Genomic DNA, 24,549 nt, shown 5'->3' on the forward strand with positions numbered 1-24,549 from the left:
AGAGTCAAAAGACCAGAGTTCAAATATCATTTCTGCTGCTTTTTAGTGGACTACAAAATCAAAATAAGTCATACTTATAATATGGCAGCCAAAACCACTAATGTAACTTTATGTTATCTTTAAGAGAAGCATAGTATCCCCACGATGGATGTACTCTGTATTCTGTCCTGGTCAGACCATATTTGGAGTATTGTGTTCAGGTCTGGCCACCACATATAAGGAAGGCCATTGACAAATGGAATCATGTTCATTGGAAGACAACCAGAATGGCAAAGGGACTATGGTATAAATGTATCCATTGAAGGAAGTAGAGATATGTAGCCTGGTGGAAAGGAGCCTTGGGAAGGAGCAGGATAATAGCCTTCATTGGGTATTTAAAGTATTGTCATACGAAAGAAGAATTAGTCTTGTTTCCGCTTGTCCTAAAGTCAGAATTAAAAGAATTAGGGATAAGGTGAAGAGAAAATGAGATCAGCTTGATACAAGGAAAAAAATCATGAAATTAGAGCTTTGCAAAAGTGAAATGGGATAGAGCTGGTTTTTGCTCACTAGAGGTCTTCAAGCAAAGTCTAGATGCCCATTTGTTGGGTATGTTATAAAGAGAATTCTTGGTCAGGTGTGAGTGGAACTGAAGTGACTTCTAAAGCCTCTTCCAACTCTGAGATTCTGTAATTCTCAGGGAGAACAGGGAGAATGGATAGGAAAAAAAGCTAAGAAATTCTTTGATTTGGGCAATGGAAAAGATTACAATTTGATATTGAGAGATATTGTCTATTTATCTCTAAAAATAGCTGTAAAAATGTGACAAAAGAATTTTTAAATCAGAAAGTCATTTCACCTGCATGTGTACACATCACAAGTGAGAAACATTTTAGCAAACAAGCACAATGGATATTCACAAGCGTTGTGAGTTCCTCTCTCTAACACATGTTAAAAGCTAAAAAGCCGAGTTCAGAACAAAATTGCAGAAAGCCATTCCCGTGGGGGAACCAGGTGAAGTCATGGTGCTCAGCTCTGCTGCTTCCATTTCTGTCAAGAAACCTGACTTTGGCCAACTTGGAGTCGCCAGACACGCTCAACATTGTTCTTTGTTTCATTTTTCTGTAATGCATATGCCATATAAAATTGTGTGCTGCAGGTTTCTGTGTTTGTGTCTCACCCCCCCTGCTAGAATGTAAGCTCCATCAATCAATAATAGATCCAAAAGCATGTATTGAGCACCTACTGTGTGCACAGGCACTGAGAATATCAAGACAGAAGTGGAACAGTTCCTTCCCTTGAAGTGTTTACATTCTGTCAGGAGACACAACATGTCTATAGCTGCTTTAAAAAATGCAGTTTTATTTTGGGGGTGAAGACTCTAGTAACTGGGGTAGAAGGGATCAGTAAGGATATCACATAGAAGCACGAGCTTAGTTTTAAAAGAAACTAGAGATTCTAAAAAGCAGAGGCGAGGAGAAGGGAGTGAATGGGAACAGAACTAAGGATTCTAAACGTTGTATACATGGGGACAAGTCATATAACCCCTAAAAAAACCCAGGCAGAGGGTTTATAGCCAATGCTAAAGCTCTGAGCTAGGAGGGACAGTGTCTTATCTAAACTTTGTATCTCACTAATTCACAGCACAAAATTCTACATACAGTAGGTGCTTAATAAATGTCTCTTGTATCCATCATAAGAGCAGCCCCCAAAAAGTATGAGTCCCACGCCCATGTCTGCAGGGTGATCTTTGAGTACTTTTCTAGGAGGGAAAGGAAGAATGATGGTCTGAGAACCTGGAAATTCTATTTAGCGTCCCAGAATCCTAGAGATCTATCTAGTCTACCTTGAGGAAGGAAACCTTCTAATTATAAATGCAAAACCAATTCAATTTTTAAAAAAGAAAGAAGAGAAAAAGGAATCTGAAAAAAATTGCTCAGAGGGACAATGAGAAACTTTTTGCTTTCTCCCACTCAGACAGAAAATCAAGTTTATCAGTATTCTCACAATCCTTCACGATGTCATCAGGTGAATTTTATATGGCTGCCCCCTCCACCACTAAAGAAATGGTCTTCATGAATTGCAATGACACAAGAAAGTTTTACCCTAGTAGCCAACCTTCTTGTGATATGCCTCTCCAACCTAGCTAGGCTGGTCCTCAAAAGACTGATAGGCAATCTCTCACTGGGCCTGTATTTGAAGCTTTCTTCTTTAAGTCTGGTAGGACATTAATGTTTACGCTTGGAGGCATAAAGTATAGAATGATCTCGATGCCACGATGGGGAATCAGAAGAAGACTTCAGTGGAGGATGAGCCCATCAAAAATGAGAGAAAATGTGCTGGCCAGGTATTTCTCAAGGGAGCACAGGCTGAACTGAGACAGCCCATTCCCACATTCCCTCATTCCCCCTGTACATTCTACCCTGTACTGTAGCTTTTGTTATATCTCTTACTAGAATTTAAATCCTATGAGGGCAGGGACTAAGCAGTCTTCTTCTTAGAGAATTTCTGTAATGGATGGAGCACTGGACTTGGAGTCCAGAAGACCCGAGTTGAAATCCCGCCTCAGATACTTGAAAGCTATGTGACTCTGGGCAACTCACTTAAAATCTCTCAGCCTCAGGTCCTCGCCTATAAAAAAAGAATCCTAATAACACCTACCTCCCAGAGTTGTAAGGATGAAATGAGATAATATATGCAAAGTGCTTCCCAAACCTGAAGGTGCTATACAAATGTTATTATGAGTTCTACTACTACAACTATTACTATTCACATTTTCCACAGGGCTTAGAACAAACCCCCCACATAGAATAGGCAGATGATAAGTGTCGGTCAAAAGAGTTGACTACATCTCAAAGTGAGCTTCCCACACTGGAACATGAGAGTGAAGGATCCCAGGATTTAGAGCTAGAAAGGACTAGAGCTGATGAAAAAGTAAGTTAATCCATTCCTCACCCATGCCCCTTTAGGAAACTTTTAAAAATTTTTAATTAATGTTTCGCTAAAAATTTTCCATCACAATCATTTCTGAATATCCCCCATCCCAGTATTATAGTATCCCTTTTAACAGAAAAAAACAAGTAAGTAAAAAAAAACAGTTTAATGTATCTGACAACATCTCTCTCACTTTGCAGATGAGGAAAGTTTTGCCCTAGAGGTTATAAAGGTTCTGGCTGTCGATTAGTAATGAAAAGAGGGAGATCCCTAGCTTTCTAAGGGGTACAGTGGGAGCTGTCCTACTTAGAGGCAAACGAATGGACAAAATGACTTTGGGGGGCAGGAAGGAAGCTAAGGCAGAAAATCAGCAAAATAGATGGAGACATTGATCAGAAAGGAGAAAAGAGGTAAAGACAGGTGCAAAGTGGATACAGGTTAGCCAATGTTTGGACTAGAGATTTGAAAAAAAACTGCTAATTACTGAACAAGAGCAGGAAACCAGGCTGGTTTTCCTTGGTGAGAAAAAGTATTCTACAAATAAACTAAGTTGCTAAGAAGCCCTCAGCCTGGCTAATAGACAGTTTGCCCTATTAGTTCACCAGTTAGCCACAAATTGTCGGTCAGTCATTTCGTCCAAGTCTTCTATGACCCGGTTTAAGGTTTATTTGGTACAGATAATATTCACTATTTCCTTCTCCAGTGAGTCACAAGAGTTACCAACAAAAAACCATCTGGGGACTGAGGATCTTGTAGCAATTGTAGAAAGGAAAGGAGAAATGTGTACCAAGCTGCAGAGTATAGCCATTAGGGTCAAGTCACAGATATGTGTGAACAAAGGAGACAGGTAATGAAAGGAGTCTCTCAAATGCAGAGTGCTCTTGAGAACCTCCGGGTTATCAAGGAGGATGAAATGTTCTTAGAAAGATTGGGGAAAGTTCTGCAAAGGGAAAATAAAAATTATGAAGAAGCAGAGAAGAATCCTACCTGGGAAAGATGGGGAGAGGAGGAAAAATGCAACATAGAGAAGGAAGGGAGGAAGAAGATGCCCAGAACATTTGGAGTTGTAGGATGTGTGTGATGGGCAGCTAGGTGAGCTTGGAATCAGGAAGACTCATTTTTATGAGTTCAAATCCAACCTCAGACACTAGCTGTGTGATCTTGGACAAGTCACTTATCTCTGTTTGCTTCAGTTTCTTCATCTGTATAATAAGTTGGAGAAGGAAATAGCAAACCAGTGAGTGGAATGGCTGAAAGTCTTTCACTTAAGGAAAAGGATACTTAATATTTTAGCCTCCATAAAGCCTGAGCTATATCATAAAGTTTAAAGTTAACTCTCCCCCTCCCTGTTTAAACTTGCCCATATACCACATAAACCCACATCCTGCATCATGCCCATAACTGCTGTCTTTTAGTTTGGGGTTAAGGTGTTAGATTAAGAATCTTTCCTTGTTTCAAGAATGTGAGATCAATCATCCCCACCAATGGAGATAGATGTCCAGACTTTGGGGTTTTTCTTAGAATTGTTTTGTAAGGTGATTTGGGGTATATAAACTGCCTGTCTCTGCTCTCTATAACTGGCCTCCCCTACCTCATTCTGCCCTGGAGTAGGCAATGCCCAGTTCTCGGGCGAGACTTGCAAATAAAACCTCTGTCTTTACCTTGAGAGACCTTTGATTGTTATTTCATTTTGGGGAAATTATTGTCCCACTCACCAGTATCTTTGTCAAGAAAACCCCAAATGGGGTCACAAAGAATAGGACATAACTGAAAACAAATGAATAACAATGTGTGTGAATCATTTTCTACAGAATGGAAGAGGTGGACTGCCTCAGGAGGAAAGATGATATGGATGCACAGATGCCATGACTAGACAGATCACATGGAAATAATCATATTAGGGGAAGTAGAGATGAATAGTGGTGCTTGTTGACTCATATGCCAAAGGGCATAAGGGCATCCATGAATCAAATTTGACATAAGCATGGGCAAGACCGGCTGAGACTTATCAGCAGTGGTGGCAAACATTCTTACTAGTGGCCATGGGAAAAAATCATAGCATTAGAAAGAATCTAGGAAGAATTGTTAGGGATGATGAAATCCTGAGGAGAAACTAAAGACCTTAGGAGTACAAATGGTACTTTTATCACTGCTACTAAATGAAGGAAAAAGGGAGGGACAGAATAGAGGAAGGTAGAAGCAGATTCAAGAAATGAAAAAGTGATTAAGGAAGTGGTGCCTAAGGGTGAGATCTGGATTTCTGGACCACATATTAAAATATAGAAGTGAGCAGCTCTTGTCAGATACAGAACACAGCTAATGAGGTCCAATAAAATACATATTTGACTGGAGTCTTGAAAATCTGATCAAGAGGTCTTTAAAGTAAAAACAGAGGGAGAGAGAGGAAACTACCCCCATGATCTGACAAGCCAGAAACAAGATTAGTCAGTGCAGCACAGAAAAGAAGGGTATCCATAGAAAGGACTATTAGTATCCAGGAGCCAAATTTAAGAAAATCAGCCATAAATAACACATAGCCTCAGATTCCTATGCACAAATGCACCTGCTATGTATAATACGGTGAAATAGTAAGAGAAAGAGGCAAATTGGACCCTGTGGGTTTCATTGTGATTTGATGGAATGGGACTCATGACTAGAAAATGGTTCTGGAAGAGAACACCCTTTTCATGAGAAATAGAAGAGATAAAAAGAGCCACAAAATAACATTGCTTTTCTCAAGACTTTTTTTTTCCTTTGGGAGGGGGTGGGGGTAGTTATGGCAGAGAGAAGGGTGGTAGAGATGAAACCAAAAAAAGGCAGGGAGGGAAATGTCAATAAATTTTTTTTAATTCACAGAAGAGAATAGAAGAAAGTTGGGAGGGAGAAATAGAATAGGGGGACGGTTTTGGAACTATCACATTGAATTTTTTTAATTTTTTATTATTTTTATTTATTTTATTTTATAAATTTACTTTTTATTTTTAGTTTGCAACACTCAGTTCCACAGTCTTTGGGGTTCCAAATTTTCTCTCCTTCCCAAGATGGCATGTAATCCAATGTAGGTCTACATATACCTTCACAATGAACTTATTTACATAATAGTCCAGTTGTAAAGAATTATAACCAATGGAATGAATCGTGAGAAAGGAGAAATGAAACCAAAAAAGAAGGGGAAAAAAAGTGAACAAATACTTTGCCTCAATCTGCATTCAGACTCCATAATTCTTTCTCTGGATGTGCATAGATTTTTCCATCATGAGTTTTCTGGAGCTGTCTTTGAACCTTGCATTGATGAGAGGAGCCAAGTCTATCAAAGTTAGTCCTTACAGATACTGTGTATCTGTAATTGTCTATAATGATCTACTGGTTCTGCTCCCCTCACTCAGCATCAGTTCATATAAAGTCTTTCCAGGTTGTAATGAAGTCTGTCTGCTCATTTCTTTTCTTATAGCACAATAGTATTCCATTACATTCATAAACCACAATTTGTTTAGCCATTCCCCAACTGATGGGCATCCCCTTGATTTTCAATTCTCTGCCACCACAAAAAGATATGCTTTAAATATTTTTGTACATACTGGTCCATTTCCCACTTATGTGATCTCTTTGGGGTACAGCCCTAGAAGTGGTATTTCTGGGTCAAAAGAGTATGCACATTTTTATAGCCCTTTGGGCATAGTTCCAAAATGCTCTCCAGAATGGCTGGATCAGTTCACGACTCTACCAACAATGTAACAATGGTCCAATTTTCTCACATCCTCCCCAGCATTTACCATTTTCCTGTTTTGTCATGTTAGCCAATGTGATAGGAGAGATGTGGTACCTAAGAGTCATTTTGATTTAGAGCATTTTTTCATATGGCTATAGATATCTTTAATTTCTTCCTCTGAAAACTGCCTGTTCATATCCTTTGACTATTTCTCCATTGGGGAATGACTTGTATTCCTATAAATTTGGCTCAGTTCCCTGCATATTTTAGAGATGAGGCCTTTATCAGAGACACTGATTTCCCAATTTTCTGCTTCCCTCCTAATCTTTGTTGCATTGGCTTTGTTTGTACAAAAACTTTTCTATCAAGAACTATCATGTTGAATTTCTTACTATTTTTTTAAAAATACATATAATAGAGCTTGGCAGATTCTTTTCCTTGCTAACCGTATAATCTTGGAGAAATGAGATAACCCATTTAAAGTGCTTTGCAAACCTTAAAGTTTTAGATAAATGTTAATTATTTTTATTATTATATTTCTATTATCATTATTATTCACATTCCCCACAGTGCTTCTTTGCATATGGAAATGATGTTTATTGATGTTTGTCAAGTTCATAATAATTTTAAAAGAATTTTAAAAAATAAGAATATATACAAATGTGAATAAATTCATAGATTAGAAAAGAGAGGGCTGATGAAGAACCTTTGGATCAATGAAGGAAACAAAAGAAATGATATCGTCATAACCTGGACAAAAAAAAGAAATTGATGAGAATTTGGGAAATAGATTTGAAATCAGGCAGAGTTCTGATATTGCAGTAATGGGAGACTTTTACTTTCTAGTTATCTCTCCCTCCTTCTAGGCTTCTTTCCCTCTTCTTCCCTCCCTCCCCTCCCCCTTCCTCTGTGTGTGTGTGTGTGTGTGTGTGTGTGTATGTGTGTGTCTTTTTACCAAAAATAAAGCTGATGATCAATTCTTGATTAATCTTACGGTAATTTTATTCTTCAAAACAAATTGGACAAAGCAATAAAGGAAACTGCTATTCTGGACCTAAGTCTGACCAATAAGCAGGAATACTTGGAACTTAGGGAGGATATGATTATTCTTTCCTACAATGAGTGACAGAGGAGAGGAAGGCCAGGCACAGATTGACAAACACCCTAGATTATGATAGGACAAATTTCACAGAGTGGAGAGGAAGGATAAGTAGGATCCCTGACCTAAAACTTTAAAGGAGAAGTCTACTCAATGGAAATGGAAAGCTCTCTCAAGAATAATATTTAATGACACAAATAATTACAATGTGTAAGAAAATGGGGAGCTATCTAAAGAGATCCAGATAAACACAAGAGAAATTGATTGACCAATTTAGAACTTTAAAAGGCCAGACACAAAGAGTACTTTCTAAAAGATTAGCATCCACTTAGAAAATAATTCTCTAGTGGAGGGGTGCTGAGGATCTGTTCTTGGCCTTGTGTGCAACATTTTTATCAATGATTTAGATAAAAGGATGTTCTCTATTCAATTATTTTCAGTTGTGTCCAACTCTTCGTGACCCTATTTGGGGTTTTCCTGGCAAAGATGCTGGCGTAGTATGCCATTTCCTTCTTCTAGCTCATTTTACAGATGGGGAAACTGAGGCAAACAGGGTTAAATAACTTGCCCAAGGTCATACAGTTAGTAAGTGTCTGAGGCCAGATTTAAGTTCAGGTCCTCTGGACTCCAGAGCTGTCACTCTATCCGCTGCACCACCTATTTATCAAATCTGAAGATGATACAAAGCTGACAGGTATAACTAACACATTTGGTAACTGAGTCACAATCCAAACAGATTCCAACAGGCCAAAACAATGGGTCAAATCTAATAAGATTAAACTTAATAAAGATAAACATAAACTGCTTCACTTGGTTTCTAAAAATTCACTTTATAAATACAAGATCATCTGATTAGCTAACAATTCATTTGGAGACGATCTGAGAGTCTGAGTGGTCTGCAAGTTCAGTGAACCAACAACGTGAATTGAAAGCCAAGAAAAAAAAACCACTCTAATTATATTCTTAGGCTGCATTAAGAGGCATAATACACAGAATAAGCCATATCCATAGGAATGTGTTCACAGATGTACCTAAGTATCCTGGCACCTGGGGCCAATTCAGTTGGCCAGGCTTAGAGAGTGAAAGAGGTAATTCAGTTATGGACAACACATTTTAGAAAGGATATTGACAAACTTGAACAAGTCCAGAAGAGGACCACTAGGGTGGTAAGGGGCACTAGAGACTACGCCATACACCTATCAACTGAAGGAACAAGGGGTGTTTAACCTAGAGAAGACTTAGACACGACAGATGTCTTTATACATTTAAAAATCTGTCATGCCCAGTACGCATAGTAGGCACTTAATAACTGTTCACTGATTGATTGATGTGGAAGAGAAATTACATCTATTTGGCCCTCAAAAAGCAGAACTAGAGGCAATGGGCAGTCACAGAGAGGAAGACCTCATCTCCATGTAAGAAAAGCTTTCCTACAAGCTGTTCACAAATGGACTGGATATCTTATGAGATCAATTCACCAATCCATAAGCATTTATTAAGAACCTACTGTGTTCAAGACACTGTGCTAGGCACTGGAGATAGAAAGGCAAAGATAGAAACAATCCCCACCCTCAAGGAGTTTTTATTCTAATAGGGGAGACAAGTACATGTAAACGTACACAGAATAAATATAAGAAGAATGAATATCGTTAAATTCAAAGTCATTAAATACAAGATAGTTTACAGGGCATCTAGGTGGCACCATGAATTGAGGGCCAGACCCGGAATCAGGAAGACCTGAGTTCAAATCCAGTCTTAGACACTAGCTGTGTGACTCTGGGCAAGTCACTTAACCCTGTTTGCCTCAGTTCCCTCGTCTGTAAAATGAGCCAGAGAAGGTAATGACAAACCACTCCAGTATCTTTGCCAAGAAAACTGCAAATAGGGTCAGACATGACTGAACAACAGCAACAACAAACGTTTACAAGGGAAGGCACTAGAAGAGATCAGGAAAGGTTTTATGTAAAAGGTGGTGTTTGAGCTGCTTCTTTTTTTTCTTTTCATTGTGCAGTAGGTACTTTCGATGACACAACATTTCCATTTTTACAGCCGAAATTGCTAAAACAAGGCTTTTTCCTTTCAGAAATGTCCATGAAAGGATTTGCATTTCTGTCAAACATGGGATTAGAATTAAATTGGTATGCTTTACAATTAAAATCACAGATCAACAAAGTCAGATTAGAGGTACTGAAGCTTGAGCTGCTTCTTGAAGGCAGAGGAGAGATTCCATGAGGCAGAGGTGAGGAGGGAGTGCATTCTAGGCATGGGGAACAGCCAGGGCAAGGGCACAGAGATGGGAGATGAGTTCATGTGTGAGGAACAGCCAGTTAGGCTGGATCATATCATATAGGAGAGGTAGTAATGTCCAATGAAGTTGGTAAAGATAAGCTGGGAAAATGTCATGGAGAGCTTTAAAAAAACCCAACAAAGAAATGTGTATTTTATCCTAGAGGCAAAAGTGAGCCAACCGAAATGTACTGAGTAAGGGAGTGATGTGGGCAGATCTGCACTAAAGTAAGATCACTTTGATGGCAGTGTGAAGTGGAGAGCGTCTTGGGACCGGGAGACCAAGTGAAGCCATTGCAACAATGATGGTGAATTGTGTTCTGCAGGTGATCTCTGCTCAGGTGAAGCACAGACTGCATGACCTCGGAGGTCCCATTCAATTTTGGAATTCTGTGGTGCAATGATGCACCCCCTCCCCCATCTGCCTCCACAATCTCCCCCACCCCACTATATTCATGCCCACTGCATCAGAATAACTTTTTACCTTGCCTCAGACATTCTTCTCCTTCTTCTTAAAAGGACAAAAAAGTCCAAATTAGGAATAATTCATTTTCTCCCTTGCTACTAGACTCTAGCAACAATTCTCATCATGCTGAATATGGCAAGGTCCTCATCCATCCCTTTCTTGGAAGCATTTGATTTGATTACTCATCTGCTTTCAGGGGGCTCAGGGAGCTGCCAAGAAGAAGCCGGCAGCGATCCAAGCCATGCAGCCTTATCAGCTATGTTTACATGTCACAATGAAGCCTGGTTCCTTTGGTAGAGTTATACCAAAGTACTTCATTACTTCCTGCTGAAGGAAGAAGGGACATCACCTGGTTAGGGCTTGCTCTCCTACTGTCCTTGGGGAATATCAAGGCAGTGAATTTCTGCTCGCCAGCACAACAGCCTGAATCAAGATATTCTAAGGCCAGATGGGAAATCAATACATAAACATTCCCGAGCCACACCACCACCCAAAATCAATGGCGTTAGGTAGACAGATGAGCGCAGAGCAGATGTGACCTCCAGACTGCTGACAGCCACTACCGGCAGAGTCTAATCCCTTTGTTTGGGGAGAGAATACTGTTACAGAACACAGAGAAGCCAAGGTCCCTGGATCCACATCCCAGCACATGTCTTGCTGGCCTCTGCTCAGCTCTACTGGTTTCCACAATCTCCTTTGCTTCCTGCTATAGGGTGGGTTGGAGCTTGGCTGGAGGCAGTGATACAGCTGCTGTGGCTTTGTAATATTTCCTCTACAATGATCTCTTCCAAGGGGGCTATAGCGAACTCCAGGGGATCCCAAAACTAAAAAAACTTTAAAATTCCAGCAGTGACTCCCTAAGCAGTACATTAAGCATGCATGATAAGATTTAGGGTCTTGGGGATCATCTAGTTCAGTGGCCTCAAACTCAAAGAGCAACAGATTGGCCACATATTGATTTAGAATATCACATTATGTTGTATTTTTTTCATTGTGGTTTTTTATTTCATATGTATTTCATTAAATATTTCCTAATTACATTTTCATCTGGTTCTTGCAGCACTCAGAAATTTTATAACAGCTCGTAGGGCACCAGTTGACACCTCTGGTCTAGTTCACAGGTGCATCACTCATAAACTTAGAATTGGAAGAGGCTGTCTAGTCCAATCCCAGGAAACTGAGGCCTACCCTGGTTAAGCAACTTGCCAAGGTCACACAGATATTAAGTGGCAAAGGTGGCATTTGAACCCAGTTCCTCTGACTCCAAATCTAGTGTGCTTTCCAGTGAGCCACAAAGCCTCCCTGAATATTCTTATTTTAGAGATAAGGAACTCACTGGGAGGTCACCAGCATATACAAGCATGAGAGGCAGAACTGGAACTCGGGTCTTCTGACTCAAAAGTTAATGCCTCTTCCACTGCCCTAGAAGCAAGGCACTGGGAACTCAGTCTTAGCACTGCAACCTGCTTCCCCAGAGGAGCTGTGAGCTCTTGCTGTGGACTAGCTATTTCCGCTCTAAAACACCAACACCTGCTTCCTCTACTTGACACGCAGGGTTACGGAAGGTAATTGGTTCATTTCCTAGACATTGTGGTGGTCCACTTACTCATTCTTCTCCAGGTCCAGGATGAGGTCTTTCCCTTCTGCAGTTATCCTGAGTTCAGCTTTGAGGGGATGCTGAAAACAATAAAGAAAAAATGTCAGCTCCCTGAGAGAAGGCCCCGGGTCCCACAGATGTTCAAGGCAGGGCCGAGCGCAGAGATTCAACAGCAAGTGACAGTGAGCAAGAAAGGGACAGTTGGCCCCACAGCTGACCAAACTTCCTTAATATAAAGCATCCCAGACAAGCAACCACCAAAGCCTTCTATCCACCTTTTCCTGAAGGACGAAGGAAACATAAAACAAGAAATTCAGTCCAACAGAAAACAGCACTGTCGAGGTGCACGGGGAACCAGCGCTGTCGAGAGAAAATGTTAGAAAAGAGACAAGTTTTATTGTACTGAACGGCAAAGACAAGCATGCCTCACTAGGGACGAAGCAGACCAAATCCCTCATTTGGCTGCAACACATTTTTGTACTCAGCTTGAATATTACTGTTCCTATAATTACTAGGAATAATCCATAGTTAGGACAGAGGCTTCAGCACTAAAGAGAAATAGGATCATGTCTTATCTAAACTTTGTATATCTACTAATGTCTACCACACGCGCTTCACATACAATAGATATTTAATGAGTATCGGCTTGAAAATTCTAGGATTCCGCAATTCTATTCTAAGTACTATGGAAAATTTTTCTTGTTGTTCTCAAGACATTTGCAGTCACATCTGATTCTTTATTGACCCCTTTTGGGGTTTTCTTGACAAAGTTGCTGCAGTGGTTTGCCATTTCCTTCTTCAGCTCACTTTACAGATGAGGAAACTGAGGCAAACAGGGTTGAGTGACTTGCCAGGGCCACACTGTTAGTCTTGTACCATACCTTCCTCATGGGGTTATTGTAAGGCTTACATGATATAATGGAGGTTCTTTATAACCATAAAATTTTCAATCAATGACAGTTACTATTAATCATAATATAAATAAAATATTATTAGATAATACTGATTTGATATTTTATGTAATCATTGCTAGCAACTAATAATAATTATAAATAAATATAGTATTCATAGTTGATTTGGTACTTTACGGCAATAGTTTTCATAAATAATTATAAACATTATTATTAATAGTAACTCACATTAATTTTATACTTTTTGATTGTAAAAAGTCTCACCTACATTGTATCAGGTGAGCTTCACAATATCCCGGTGATAAAATATAGTACAACAAATACTTATTAAACACCTACTGTATGCAGAGCACTGTGCCAGAGACACTGCTCTCCAGAACATCCACAGGCACTGGTCGCTGGCCAGAGATAACTGGAGTACAGGAATATAACACACACTGTGATTGATATAAGTGCATTTGAGAGTTGCTAAACAGTCCTCTGCAAGGCCTAAGGAGGAGGGTGATTAACAAACTAGGGGTGGGGGAGATGGGGAAGAAGATCAGAAAAGGCTTCTTGGAGGAGATGATATTCAAGCTGTGTTTTAAAAGCTAGGCAGCAATTTAACAGGTAAGGAAGAAGAGGAAAAGCAACCCAGGCCCAGGGAGCAATGTAAGCAAAGAACACAGACATGAGATCACAGAGCTTTTTGGCAGGGGAAGAGCTGTCAGGTTTAGCTTGAGCTCAGAGACTATAAGAGGAGAAATAACAGATAGGAGAGGAGACAGGTTGATGGCATTGTATTATGGGGCAGGGGGTTGAATGCCAACTAAAGGAGCTTGGACTTTATTTGGTAATGGGATAGGGAGTTACTATCTTTAAACAGATGAAGGGCATAAGCAGTATCTATGCATCAGAAGAAATACTCTGGCAAGGGTATAAAGGTATAGGTTGCAAGGCAGAAAGAGCAGACCTGGGGAGAACTAGGAGCTTAACTGCATAGTTTGGAGCTAGCAATCTGTTTGGACGGTCCAAGTACCCGGTACTGAATCAAAACCCACCACTCTTTCCACTGTGCCAAGTTCAGAGGAAGTAGCTGAAAATACCTCAAACTGTGAATACAAGGAACAATAAGGGGTGAGGAGCCTTTTACCATATATTATTCTAGATATAAATTTATATCCATATCTCCATGTATTTTATTCAGTTAGTCGGGCAAATTTTGCAGAAAGAAAATTAAGCCATATTTTACATACAAGGCAATAAGTGGAATAACGAATGATTGTGCCTCCAATCAGTGTGTCTTGGTGCCACTATCTCAGCCCACTATGGCAAATCCGACCTTTTGGGTCACTTGTCTACCCTCTCTGCAGCTGCCGTAGTTCAGGCAATCATGTCTTTCCATCTAAATAACTATAATAGTCTCTTTTCTGGCCTTGTTCCTTCTGTCCATCCCCTCTCCAATCCATACAACCCCCTGAGTAATCATCTTAACAACAACTTTGATGAGGTCATTATATTACTCAGTGTGTCTCCCCACAGTCTAATAAATAAAGGCCTGACCCCGATGTCCAAGGCCTTGCACAATCTGGATCCAACTGATCTTTCCAGCCTGATTTCATACTACTACCCTTCACATATTCTATGGACCACTTTCTGCCCTCTCTTCTCCTCCTGCCCTGCCTTAGCTCCATGCCTTGGTTCATGCCCTAGCCCATGCTTGGAATGGAACCCCACCAACACCACTACACTACCCCATCTCCATCTGGTGAATTCCCTCCTTTTCTTCAAGGCACAACTCAGATATGCCATCCCCTCCATGAAGCTTCCCTGATGGTTTCCTCCACCCTAGATGAAAGCAATCTCTCCCTTCTCAAACTTCTCATAGCACTTTGTCTTCTTTCCCTTGGATTCCATCTAAATCTACTTGTATTTTATGAGAATTACAGAATCTCAAAATTCGAAGGGACCCCAAAAGCCATCTAATTCAATCTTTGCGTCCCTAACAAGTGGTCATGCCACATTTGCTTGATGCAAATGCTCCACTGAGGTGAAACTCACCATTTTCTGAGGCAGCCCATTTCACTTTGGGATACCTCTAATTGTTAGAAAGTTTTTCCTGACATCTAGCTCAAACCTGTTACTCTTGAGCTTAAAATACTGACATGATCAAAGATCTTGAAATAAAAAGACCCAAAAGATCACCTAGTCCAATCTCCTTATGAGGGATGTGGGGGTGGAGACACAGAAATGTCAGGCAACTCATCCAAGGTTATAAAGCTAGTAATCAACAGAACTGAGATTTGTACCCAGGGCACTGGTCCCCAGATTCAGGGCTCATTCCCATACACCAATCAACCTGCCTCTCCAATTGTTCCTAATTTCCTTCTGGGACTAGACAGAAAAAATGTAATCCACAAGAAAGATACACAAGTTTGAAAACAGCTACTACATTCTCCTCCACCCCCACCCTCCAGTCTAAGTCTTCTTTTATCTGGGCAAAACCTTCCCAGCTTCAGCTGATCCTCCTATGATAGGATTTTGAGACTCTTCATAGTAATAGCTATCCTTTTCTGGATATTTTAGCTTATTTATGTCCTTCCAGGTATGACTTATTGAGCAGGATACAGTGAGGTTATCACCTCCTTCATTTTGGACCCTATTTGTTTTGACTGCCATGTCACACCACTGACTCACAGTGTAGTGTTGGACCAGAGAGCCACTGGGATCTGTCAACTGTCAAATCCTGTGCTGCTGTGATGTTCTGACTTTGCAATCCATTAAAACCCCCATATCTCTTCCAAACAACCTGCTATCTAGTTGACCCTTCCCCATTTTATATTTGTGAAGCTGACTTCTATAACCCAAGTACAAGTTTAACCTAATTAAATTTAATCTTATTAGATTTAGTCCATCATGTTAGCCTGTCAATATCTTGTTGGATCTGGATTCTATCACCCTGTGTGTTGGCCTTCCCTCCCAACTTTGGACCATCTGACATTCTTTATGCATGCCATTTTTGCCTTTATCCAAATCAGGATTAAAAAAAATGTTCAACATCACAGAGTCAAGGATGGCACTCCACTAAAGACCCTTCATGGTCTTAAAAATGTAAAACCATAAATGACCAGTTCTGAACCAATTCTGAATCCTCTTAACTGTACTATTGTTCACTCCATCTTTTAATCTTGTCCTTTAGGAAACTGAGGTCCTTTCCAGTCCTAAATCTATGATCCTGCAATTGCCTTCCTCCCCTTGAGCCCCATGATCTTGGTCCAGCTTTGTCAGGTTACACTGCTGAAAGATAGATAAACTGTATCTATGCACATATTCCCCTCATCTACCAGTATGACAACCCCATCAAAAACAAATGAGGTTTAGTTGACATGATCTAGTCTGGACAACGCCATGTTGACTCTTTCTTTTTTTCTCTTGATGTTCACAAACTACGCCTTTAATAATACATTCTAGAGGTTTGCCCTGGAACCGACATCAGGCTCATTGGCTAAACTTTGCTGACTCTGCTCTTCTTTCTTTTGAAAGTCAGGGTATCATTTGTTCTTCTCCAGCCCCACTGTAACTCTCCTGTCTCCCATGAACTTTCAATGATTCAGCAATCATCTTTGCTAGAACTATTGCGTTCCGTGGGATATAGGCCATCTGGGCCTGATGACACAAATTCATTCAAGGCAGCGAGATGTGCTCTATTATCTCCTGACTTATCCTAGGTTTTACCTCCCTAATAGCCACTTTTTGCTCTGTGCTTTCCAATACAAAGATCATTCATCTTGGTAGAGAAAACAGAAGCAAAACAAGAGTCATGTAATTCTATCTTTTTTCTGTCATCTGTAAGAATTTTCCCATCCAACTCAAGCAGAAGGCTTTTCTTCTTTTTTAAATATTCTTTTCCCTAATATAAATGGGTTTTTTTTAAACCACACAATCCTATTTGTTATTCTAAGCATTCCTTTTGTGCTTCAACTGAACTGTAAGACTCCTGACATTATTATTCCACAGGCTCATATAATATTTTTTAATTCATCTTCCATTACATGATCTTGGTTCTGTTTTCTTTACATGTTTTTGTTAGAAATTAAGTTTGCCTGAGATTCTCCATGTATCCACATTGTCTCTTTAAACAACCTTACCCACACCCTCTCTGTTCTATTTGTTTTGAATAAGGCAGGCTTGCACAACATACCGCCTGGCAGGCCACTTTGGAAGACACTCTGGAATAAGGAATACCCTTGTAGAACCATATTCTAGTCATGGGTCTCTTCCTATTACCTGGCAGTGATAGTTTTTTATACACATTTTATTTGTATCTGTATACATGCACACCTCCCCCTTCCCCAAATATATTGTAAGCTTCTTGAAGACAAGTATTCAACCATTCCTCATCTTTGTATTCCCAGTGCCTAGCAGATGGAAATGCTTTATAGATAGTAGGTACCTAATAAATGCTTGTCAAATTAAATGAATTCATACTGGCAGGCAGTATGGTATCCATGAGCAATGGACTAGGAATCAGAAACCCTGAGTCAAAACTAGGCTCTGCGAATCACTGGCTGTGTGACCTAAAACCATATTTGTTAGCAACACTTTAGCTCTCTACAACCACTGGGTGCCCGGGTAGGTGGAGGCACCTACTGCTCCAGTACTTATTCTACCCTAAGACATCACTGGACCAAGGAGCATGAAGCCCAAGGCCTAGCCCATCTCAAGGACCGGGTTTAGAGGCCCTTCACCCAGGAGGCCTTACATATGTGGGGTATCTCCTGGGTGTGTCAGAGGCCACCCATCTCAGGATGAAGAAAAGAAACAAATGCTGAGTGTGAGTTCAGTCACAGCCCTAGAAAACCAATGATTCTCCTGTTGTCTTTCACCTCAATTTCCCAGTGTTCGGAGAGAAAACAGGCTAATGATACTGCCCTGGAATAGACATCCATCATCACAGGACCCTGGAAATTCTGGATCCCAATCAACTAACGTACTTCCTCTATCCTGCAAGTGGCAAAAAAACTCTCACCTCCTTCTCTAATATTAATAATAATAATTCTGAAAACCTAACCCTTTTAGCACACTTTACTCTCTCACCTCTCTCCCTCTCTCTCTTCCTCTCTCTCTCTCTCTCTCTCTCTCTCTCTCTCTCTCTCTCTCTCTTTCTCACACACACACACACACACGCACACACGCACGCACACACACACACACGCACACACACACCCATTCTATTCTACCTTTTCATTTCATTTGTGCCCTCTGAAACTCCCACTTCATCTTAGACTAGCTCCATTCATCTTCTTATCCTCACAGAAACCTGGCTCCCTTCTGAAGACAGTTCACCCCAGTTACTGTCTCCATCACAGGATGCTCCTCTCATACCTCTTGGCCCACTGGGCCAGGTGAACTGGAAGGTCCACTCATTCTCCTGACTACCACCCTCCAGGCCTTCTCTCTGCCCTATCCTTCAGCCACCTCCATTCAGCTATATCATCCTATCCAGAAACCTTTTGCTCCAACTTACTGGCCCCTGGCTCACTCTCCCTCCTTTCCAAAGGAGTTCAGTACCTTGTTCACAGTCTTCCACTCCACCCTAAAACACTTAATATTTCAGAACATGCTGGTGTTCCCATAAACACCCTGGCCTCCAAGTTCATCACTTCCCAAGACCTAAATCTTCACCCTACTTCAGGGAGTAGGATGGCTCAGGAAGAAGTAGACCTTAGCTGTCACTATAACCTGTAGTTGTGATGCCTGAAAGACCACAAATTTCTGTCCTTCTATCTCTTTCTATGACTCATTCCTCTTAAATCTATTCTTCATCCTCACTGAAACTTCCAGGACATTCTTGTTCATTCATTCATTATTCCATCTCTAGTTCCCTTTCCTCTATTCAGTCTTGACCCTACACAAGTGATTGGTTTAACTAATCATTCTCCTCCACCATTGAATAGATATCTTGACAAACCTCTACTTCCCCTACCACTAATTCTCTGTATTCCTGCTCCCACGTTGCTGAACACATTGGGAAAAGTCACACAACTATGCCAAAGAGATTTTTGTTCCAAATTCATGTTACCTGATCTCAACAAGGGCCTCATTGCTGCATAGACATTAATTCTCTATTAACACTCCCTGCAGAGGCCCTTCTAAATCTTCTCCTTGTTCCTCAGACTTCCCCTGCCACTCCATTTCTCCATCTCCACACCCTTTTCCTTTTCAGCCAACAATTTTGACTCCTACTTTGCTGAGAAGACCCAGGGCATGAATTCTAAACTATATTCCTCCCTTATTTTGCACTTCAAAATCCTTTTATATCATTTTGCATTACCCTCTGAAGAATTAGTCCTCCACCTTGCCAAGACCAATCCCTCTGCCTGTATCCATGACTCGATAACCCCCCATTACCTACCAGAAGCTTGCCCCTTTTCTACATTATTACCTGTCTCTAATCTTCCACCTCATCCTATCTATTGGTTCCTGGTCCAGTACTTATATTTTCTACCCTTAACAACCTTCCTTTGACTTTGAGATTTCTTCAAGCTATTATTCTGTACCACTTTTCCCTCTACAGTCAGACTTTTGTATTTACTGCCCTTCTTTCTTGCCTTCTCAATCCAGAGAAGTTAAATGACTCGCTGAGGATCACACAGCTGAGGTGGGATTTGATCCTCTTGACCAAATACAGTGTTCTATCCAAGCTACCTCTCAAAAATATTTGAATAATGCACGGCCCTCTGAACTTGGGGAACTTACAGTATAGCAAGGAAAGTCGCTTTTCCTCTTTTAACTCCAGTTTTCTACTTTGTTAAATGAATGATTTGGATTGGAAAAGGGGCCCTCCAGGACTGACATTTTATGACTATTATTCAAAGGACTTTTCCTGTGGCAATGACCAAATGCAATGTGAACCACAAAGCATATAATTGCAAGGTATTTTTGTTTCTATTATGACCAAACAAAGAACAATTTACTAAGTGATGTCTTCTTGTTATCGATCTCTGCCCAAGAGGAACCAGGTCTGAGCTTGAGGGACCTAAATTAGATAAAAGGCAAGACTTCCTAACCAAGAGTATTGTTAGACACTGGAACAAGTCATCTCCAATTCAATAAACATTACACGCCTACTATATGAAGCTCACAGTGGCAAGCTTTGCCAAAACAAAGGTCTAAAAATGAACAGCCCTCCAGGAGTTCACAGTCTGCCCAGAAGGCTACACGTGAAATGTAAATAAATATAACACAGCGTGTGAGGGGGACAAAGGTGAGAGAGATACCCATCTCAGAGGATTATAGAACCACCAAATCTCTCAAAGTCTACAAAACAAAGAGAGTCCAGGATGTTTATAGCATGATCTTGCTTAGTCAGGACCATCCAATAGGTGATCTGCCAGGTTCCTTGCAGCCCCAGGAGATTCCTGCCAGATAAGAAGTCAAGTGAAGCTCCTTGCTGCCCTTGATTTGGCTCTCATTTCCAACTGTGCTGTCAGTGTAGCTGGCATTCACTTTTCCCCCTACCCACTCCCACCCCCATCCCACTTCCCCCAAATTCCACTTCCCTAAGAGCCCCAGGACAGGCATCCCCTGAGATCTGAATGTTCTAACCTACAACTCTTGAGAAATGACAACAGGGTACATTGCTTAAACTCTTCTGTTACCTAATCACAAAGAGGAGAATTTCGCACTTAGAAAACAAGAAAGCTACTAAAAGTGATTGCTTAACTCTCCCCAAGCGAAGAGGCATTTACCAGTCCAAGCTGCCTCTGCCATCACCTCTCAGGCAAATTCTAAGCTATCCACACAGTATGAACTTTCTAAAGACGCTTAAAGGTGTCTCGGGCCAACAAAGTAGGTTGGATGGGGCTGATGGATGAGTGGCAACGGGGCAGTGATAACTGCCCTAGCCTTAACCTGTTAAGAAATGTTATAAACAGTTAAGGGAGCATCCTCACTCCTGGAGGGATGGTGTGGATAATTTCCAAAGGAAAGCATCTCATTTAAAAATCAATTCTCTCTGATTTTCAAAAATGTCCTTATACTTAAATTCAGATATGACATTCCCAATATACTGGGAATACCTCAAACAAAACAACTCAGCAACTTTCCGATGTTCTCTTCATCTTTTTCATCTGTCTTCACTGGTTAAACCCCCCTTCCACTGTACCCTACCCTAAATTGGGACGAGCCAGCATTATTTCTCATATTGATGCATTAAGAAGGATCTAGAGAAGAGCTGGGCTCCCTCTGCAAACCTGATGGTTCATTCAGTTAACAAACATTTAAGTGGTGCAGTGGATAGAACAGTCAGTCCTGGAGTCAAGAAGACTTGAGTTCAAATCCGAACTCAGACACTTACTAGGGGTATGACCCCACATAAGTCGCTTTAACCTTTATTTGCCTCAGTTTCACAATCTGTAAAAGGGGGATAATGATAGCACCTACCTCCTAGGACTGTTGAGAGTATCAAATAAGAAAATAATTGTAAATGGCCATGTGGAGTGCTTCACACATTGTAAGTACTATCTAAATGTTAGCTATTATTATTACTTACTGATATCTGTATGTGCAAGACCCTTTGCTAAGTACGGTGGAGGATATAAAAAAATAGAAAAGACTTATACTCTGTCTTCAAAGAACGTATGTCCCAAGACTTCAGGTATTTTTCTTTAAAAGCCTTTTTTCAGCTCATGTTGAACTAGATGTAACAAGATCTTATTTACAGCATAAGACTCCAAGAAGAGTCATTATCGAGTTGTACTCTTTGTCCCTTGCAGAACACAATGTCCCTCATTTGGACACATTGCAATTTGGTAGAAAGATGGAATGACGCTTTCTGTTTTGTTTATAATTCCTTTTCTGATGATCCTTAGTAACTCTGCTAGCCATTTGACCACAGAAACACACAGTGGGTCTTCAGGAAGATTCTATAGCAATAAGACCTCCCTATGACATTCAATGGGCACTCCTAACTTCCTTCAATAAAAGATGACTATCTGGTACTCATCCATAAATATAATAATATTTTCTAAAACTATTTTCAGTTTCTCCATCTCATATATAATGAATTTCATCTATTTACTGACTAGCAAGGTTCTTGGGGACAGGGACTAAGTGCCTTCCCCATCTCTGCCTGTTAAAATCTGTCTCCTCCTTCAAGATCTGCTCAGGTGCCATTTCTCTCATTAAACTTTTCCTGACACCCGCCCTTCCCCCCCAACTAAAAGCATTTCTCCTGTCTCATGTTTTCCTATAACACTTTGCCTGAGTCTCTCCTTTGCACCCATCTCCCTTTACACTGAATTAGACAAATTGTGCACATGCCATTACCCTCCTCCCCCCTAGAATGCAGGCTCCTTGAGGGCAGGAATTACTTTATTGTTTGTCTTTGCGGTTCTAGCTCTTAGCATAGTCCACAATTTGTGCACAGCAGGTGCTTAAAAGATTGCCCACTTACACTTGGACAGCCTAAGATTCTTCCCTAATCTTATGTGACTTGTGCTAATATTAGAAGGTATGTGCAGAAGCACAACATAGAAGCACAACAAGATAACTTAATCCCTTATTTACAGGGGAGGAAGCTGAGGCCCAGGAAAGCAAAGTCATTCTCTCCATGATCACACAGTTAGCTGGCCAGCTGAAGAGCCAGTGTTGAGAAATAGCTGAAAAGTCTGCAATGTGATAGAAGAAAGCCAATCCTGGACTTTTCGATTTGTCTCATATGATTCACAAAGTGGACACACACACACACACACACACACACACACAGAGTTATTGAGAGTTACAAGGTGGAGAAGAATAAGCTGCTTAAACCAGGTTAGGGGGGTGGGGCAGGGAAGGTACAATCACTATTGCAATGGAAATCAAAAGAACTTTACAGTGAAATCAAATGCTGAGCAATTGTACAGACTAATCTTGAACAGAGAAAAAAATGTATAAAAGTGGCCCCCTCTTTGCAGAAGAAAACCGGAGGGGGCTTATAATTATAGGATGTAGCACATACTGTTAAACACAGTCACTGTGTGGGTTGGCTTTGATGAACTCTTTGTCTTTGTTACAAAGAGGGCTTTTTTGATTGAGGCAGATTTATATCAGGGAGTGACTTGGATAAAAGTAAAAGGTATTAATGCAAGTTATTTTTAAAAATAGGAAAGACAGAATAGGCTACTGTACCTGTGTGTACATGGAAGAAAAGCAGGCAGTGTATTACAAAAATTAGGTATAGTATGTAGAGTGTAGGACTTCACCTCCAGAAGACCTACCTAAATTACTAGTTCATGACCAGGGGCAGGGTATTTACCCTCTCTGAGAATCTTGTCTGTAAAGTGGAGATAATAAAACTTGTAGTATCCACCTTGCAGAGTTGTTGTCGGGGATCCCATATATGTAAAGTGCTTTGCAAACCTTAAAACACTACATAAATGTAAGTATATGGTCAGATCTGTGCTTTAAGAATATCCTGCTGGCAGGTGTACAGATCAAGGATTAGAGAATGGAGTGGATGAATAAAGGCAAGGGAAACCAGTTTGGAGGCTGTTACAACAGTCTAGGTGGAGGAGACCAGGAGAGGGTCCGAACTACAGTGGTTGCTGCACAAGTGGAGAGAAGGGGATAGAGTCGAGAAATACGCTAGAGGTAGAATCAACAAGATTTAGATGGGGGGGCAGGTGGTAAGCAAAGGTGAAGAGTCAAGAATGACTTTGAAGTTGAGCACCTGAGTGACTGGAATGATGGTGGTGTCTTCCAAAAAATAGGAAAGATAGGAAGAGGGACTGCTTTGGATATATTGTGTTTGAGATGCCTATGGGAGTGCTAGAAGTAAATTCCTAATAAATGACGGGTAATTTGGAAGTGGTGCTTGAGAGAGAAACTAGGGCTGGAATCATCTGCATAAAGGGAATAATTCTAGACATGGCAGCTGATGAGGTCACCAAGAGAATATGAAAAGAGAAGAAAAGAGGGCCCAGAACAAAATCAATGTGTTGGTTGCATTTTGTCCTCCTAAATCAAAGGCTTTTTTATAATCAAAAACAAGTAGTACGGGAGGATCAAATATTCTCTGCACCTTTCAGTCAGTTGTGTTACTGCAAAGATGAGATCTGCTATGTAATATCACTTGCAAAAGTCGGACTGTTCCCTTATCATATCTTTTTCAAGGATAAATCAATTCATCAAAAAGAATTAAGTGCCTGCAGTGTACCAGGCACTATGCTAAGCCCTAGGATACAAATAAGAGGCGTGAAACAACTGCTTCTCTCAAGGAGTCTACATTCTATTGGGGGAGAATACAAGTGGACTTATAACTATATACAGAATAAATATCAATAAAACACAAAGTTTTTGCAGGAAGGGCACTAGAAGTTGGGGACATCAGGAAAGGCTTCACATAGAAGCTGGGGCTTGATCTGAATCTTGAAGGAAGAGGATTCTCAGAGGCAGAGATAAGAGAGTGCATTCCAAGAATAAGGGAAGACGACCAAAGTACAGAGAATAAGAGAAGACATTCTGTGTGTGAGGAACAGAGAAAGGCCAGTCTGGTTAGATCATAGAGTGTGGGATGAGGAGTAGTGTATAACAAGTCTGGAAAGA

The 24,549-nt window shown here is 40.6% G+C and overlaps 1 protein-coding gene across 1 annotated transcript in view; it reads right to left on the reverse strand.

The window, feature by feature from the left end:
- ADAM19 (ADAM metallopeptidase domain 19) overlaps positions 1–24,549 on the reverse strand; it is a gene marked incomplete at its 3' end in the record, with an annotated part of 83,260 nt that overhangs the window by 49,223 nt on the left and 9,488 nt on the right. Inside the window, 1 exon segment of the mRNA XM_036749737.1 lies at positions 12,080–12,150. Coding sequence (XP_036605632.1) covers positions 12,080–12,150 — 71 coding nt within the window.

This window comes from Trichosurus vulpecula, chromosome 3 (genome assembly GCF_011100635.1).
Source record: "Trichosurus vulpecula isolate mTriVul1 chromosome 3, mTriVul1.pri, whole genome shotgun sequence".
NCBI classification, from domain to species: Eukaryota; Metazoa; Chordata; class Mammalia; order Diprotodontia; family Phalangeridae; genus Trichosurus; species Trichosurus vulpecula.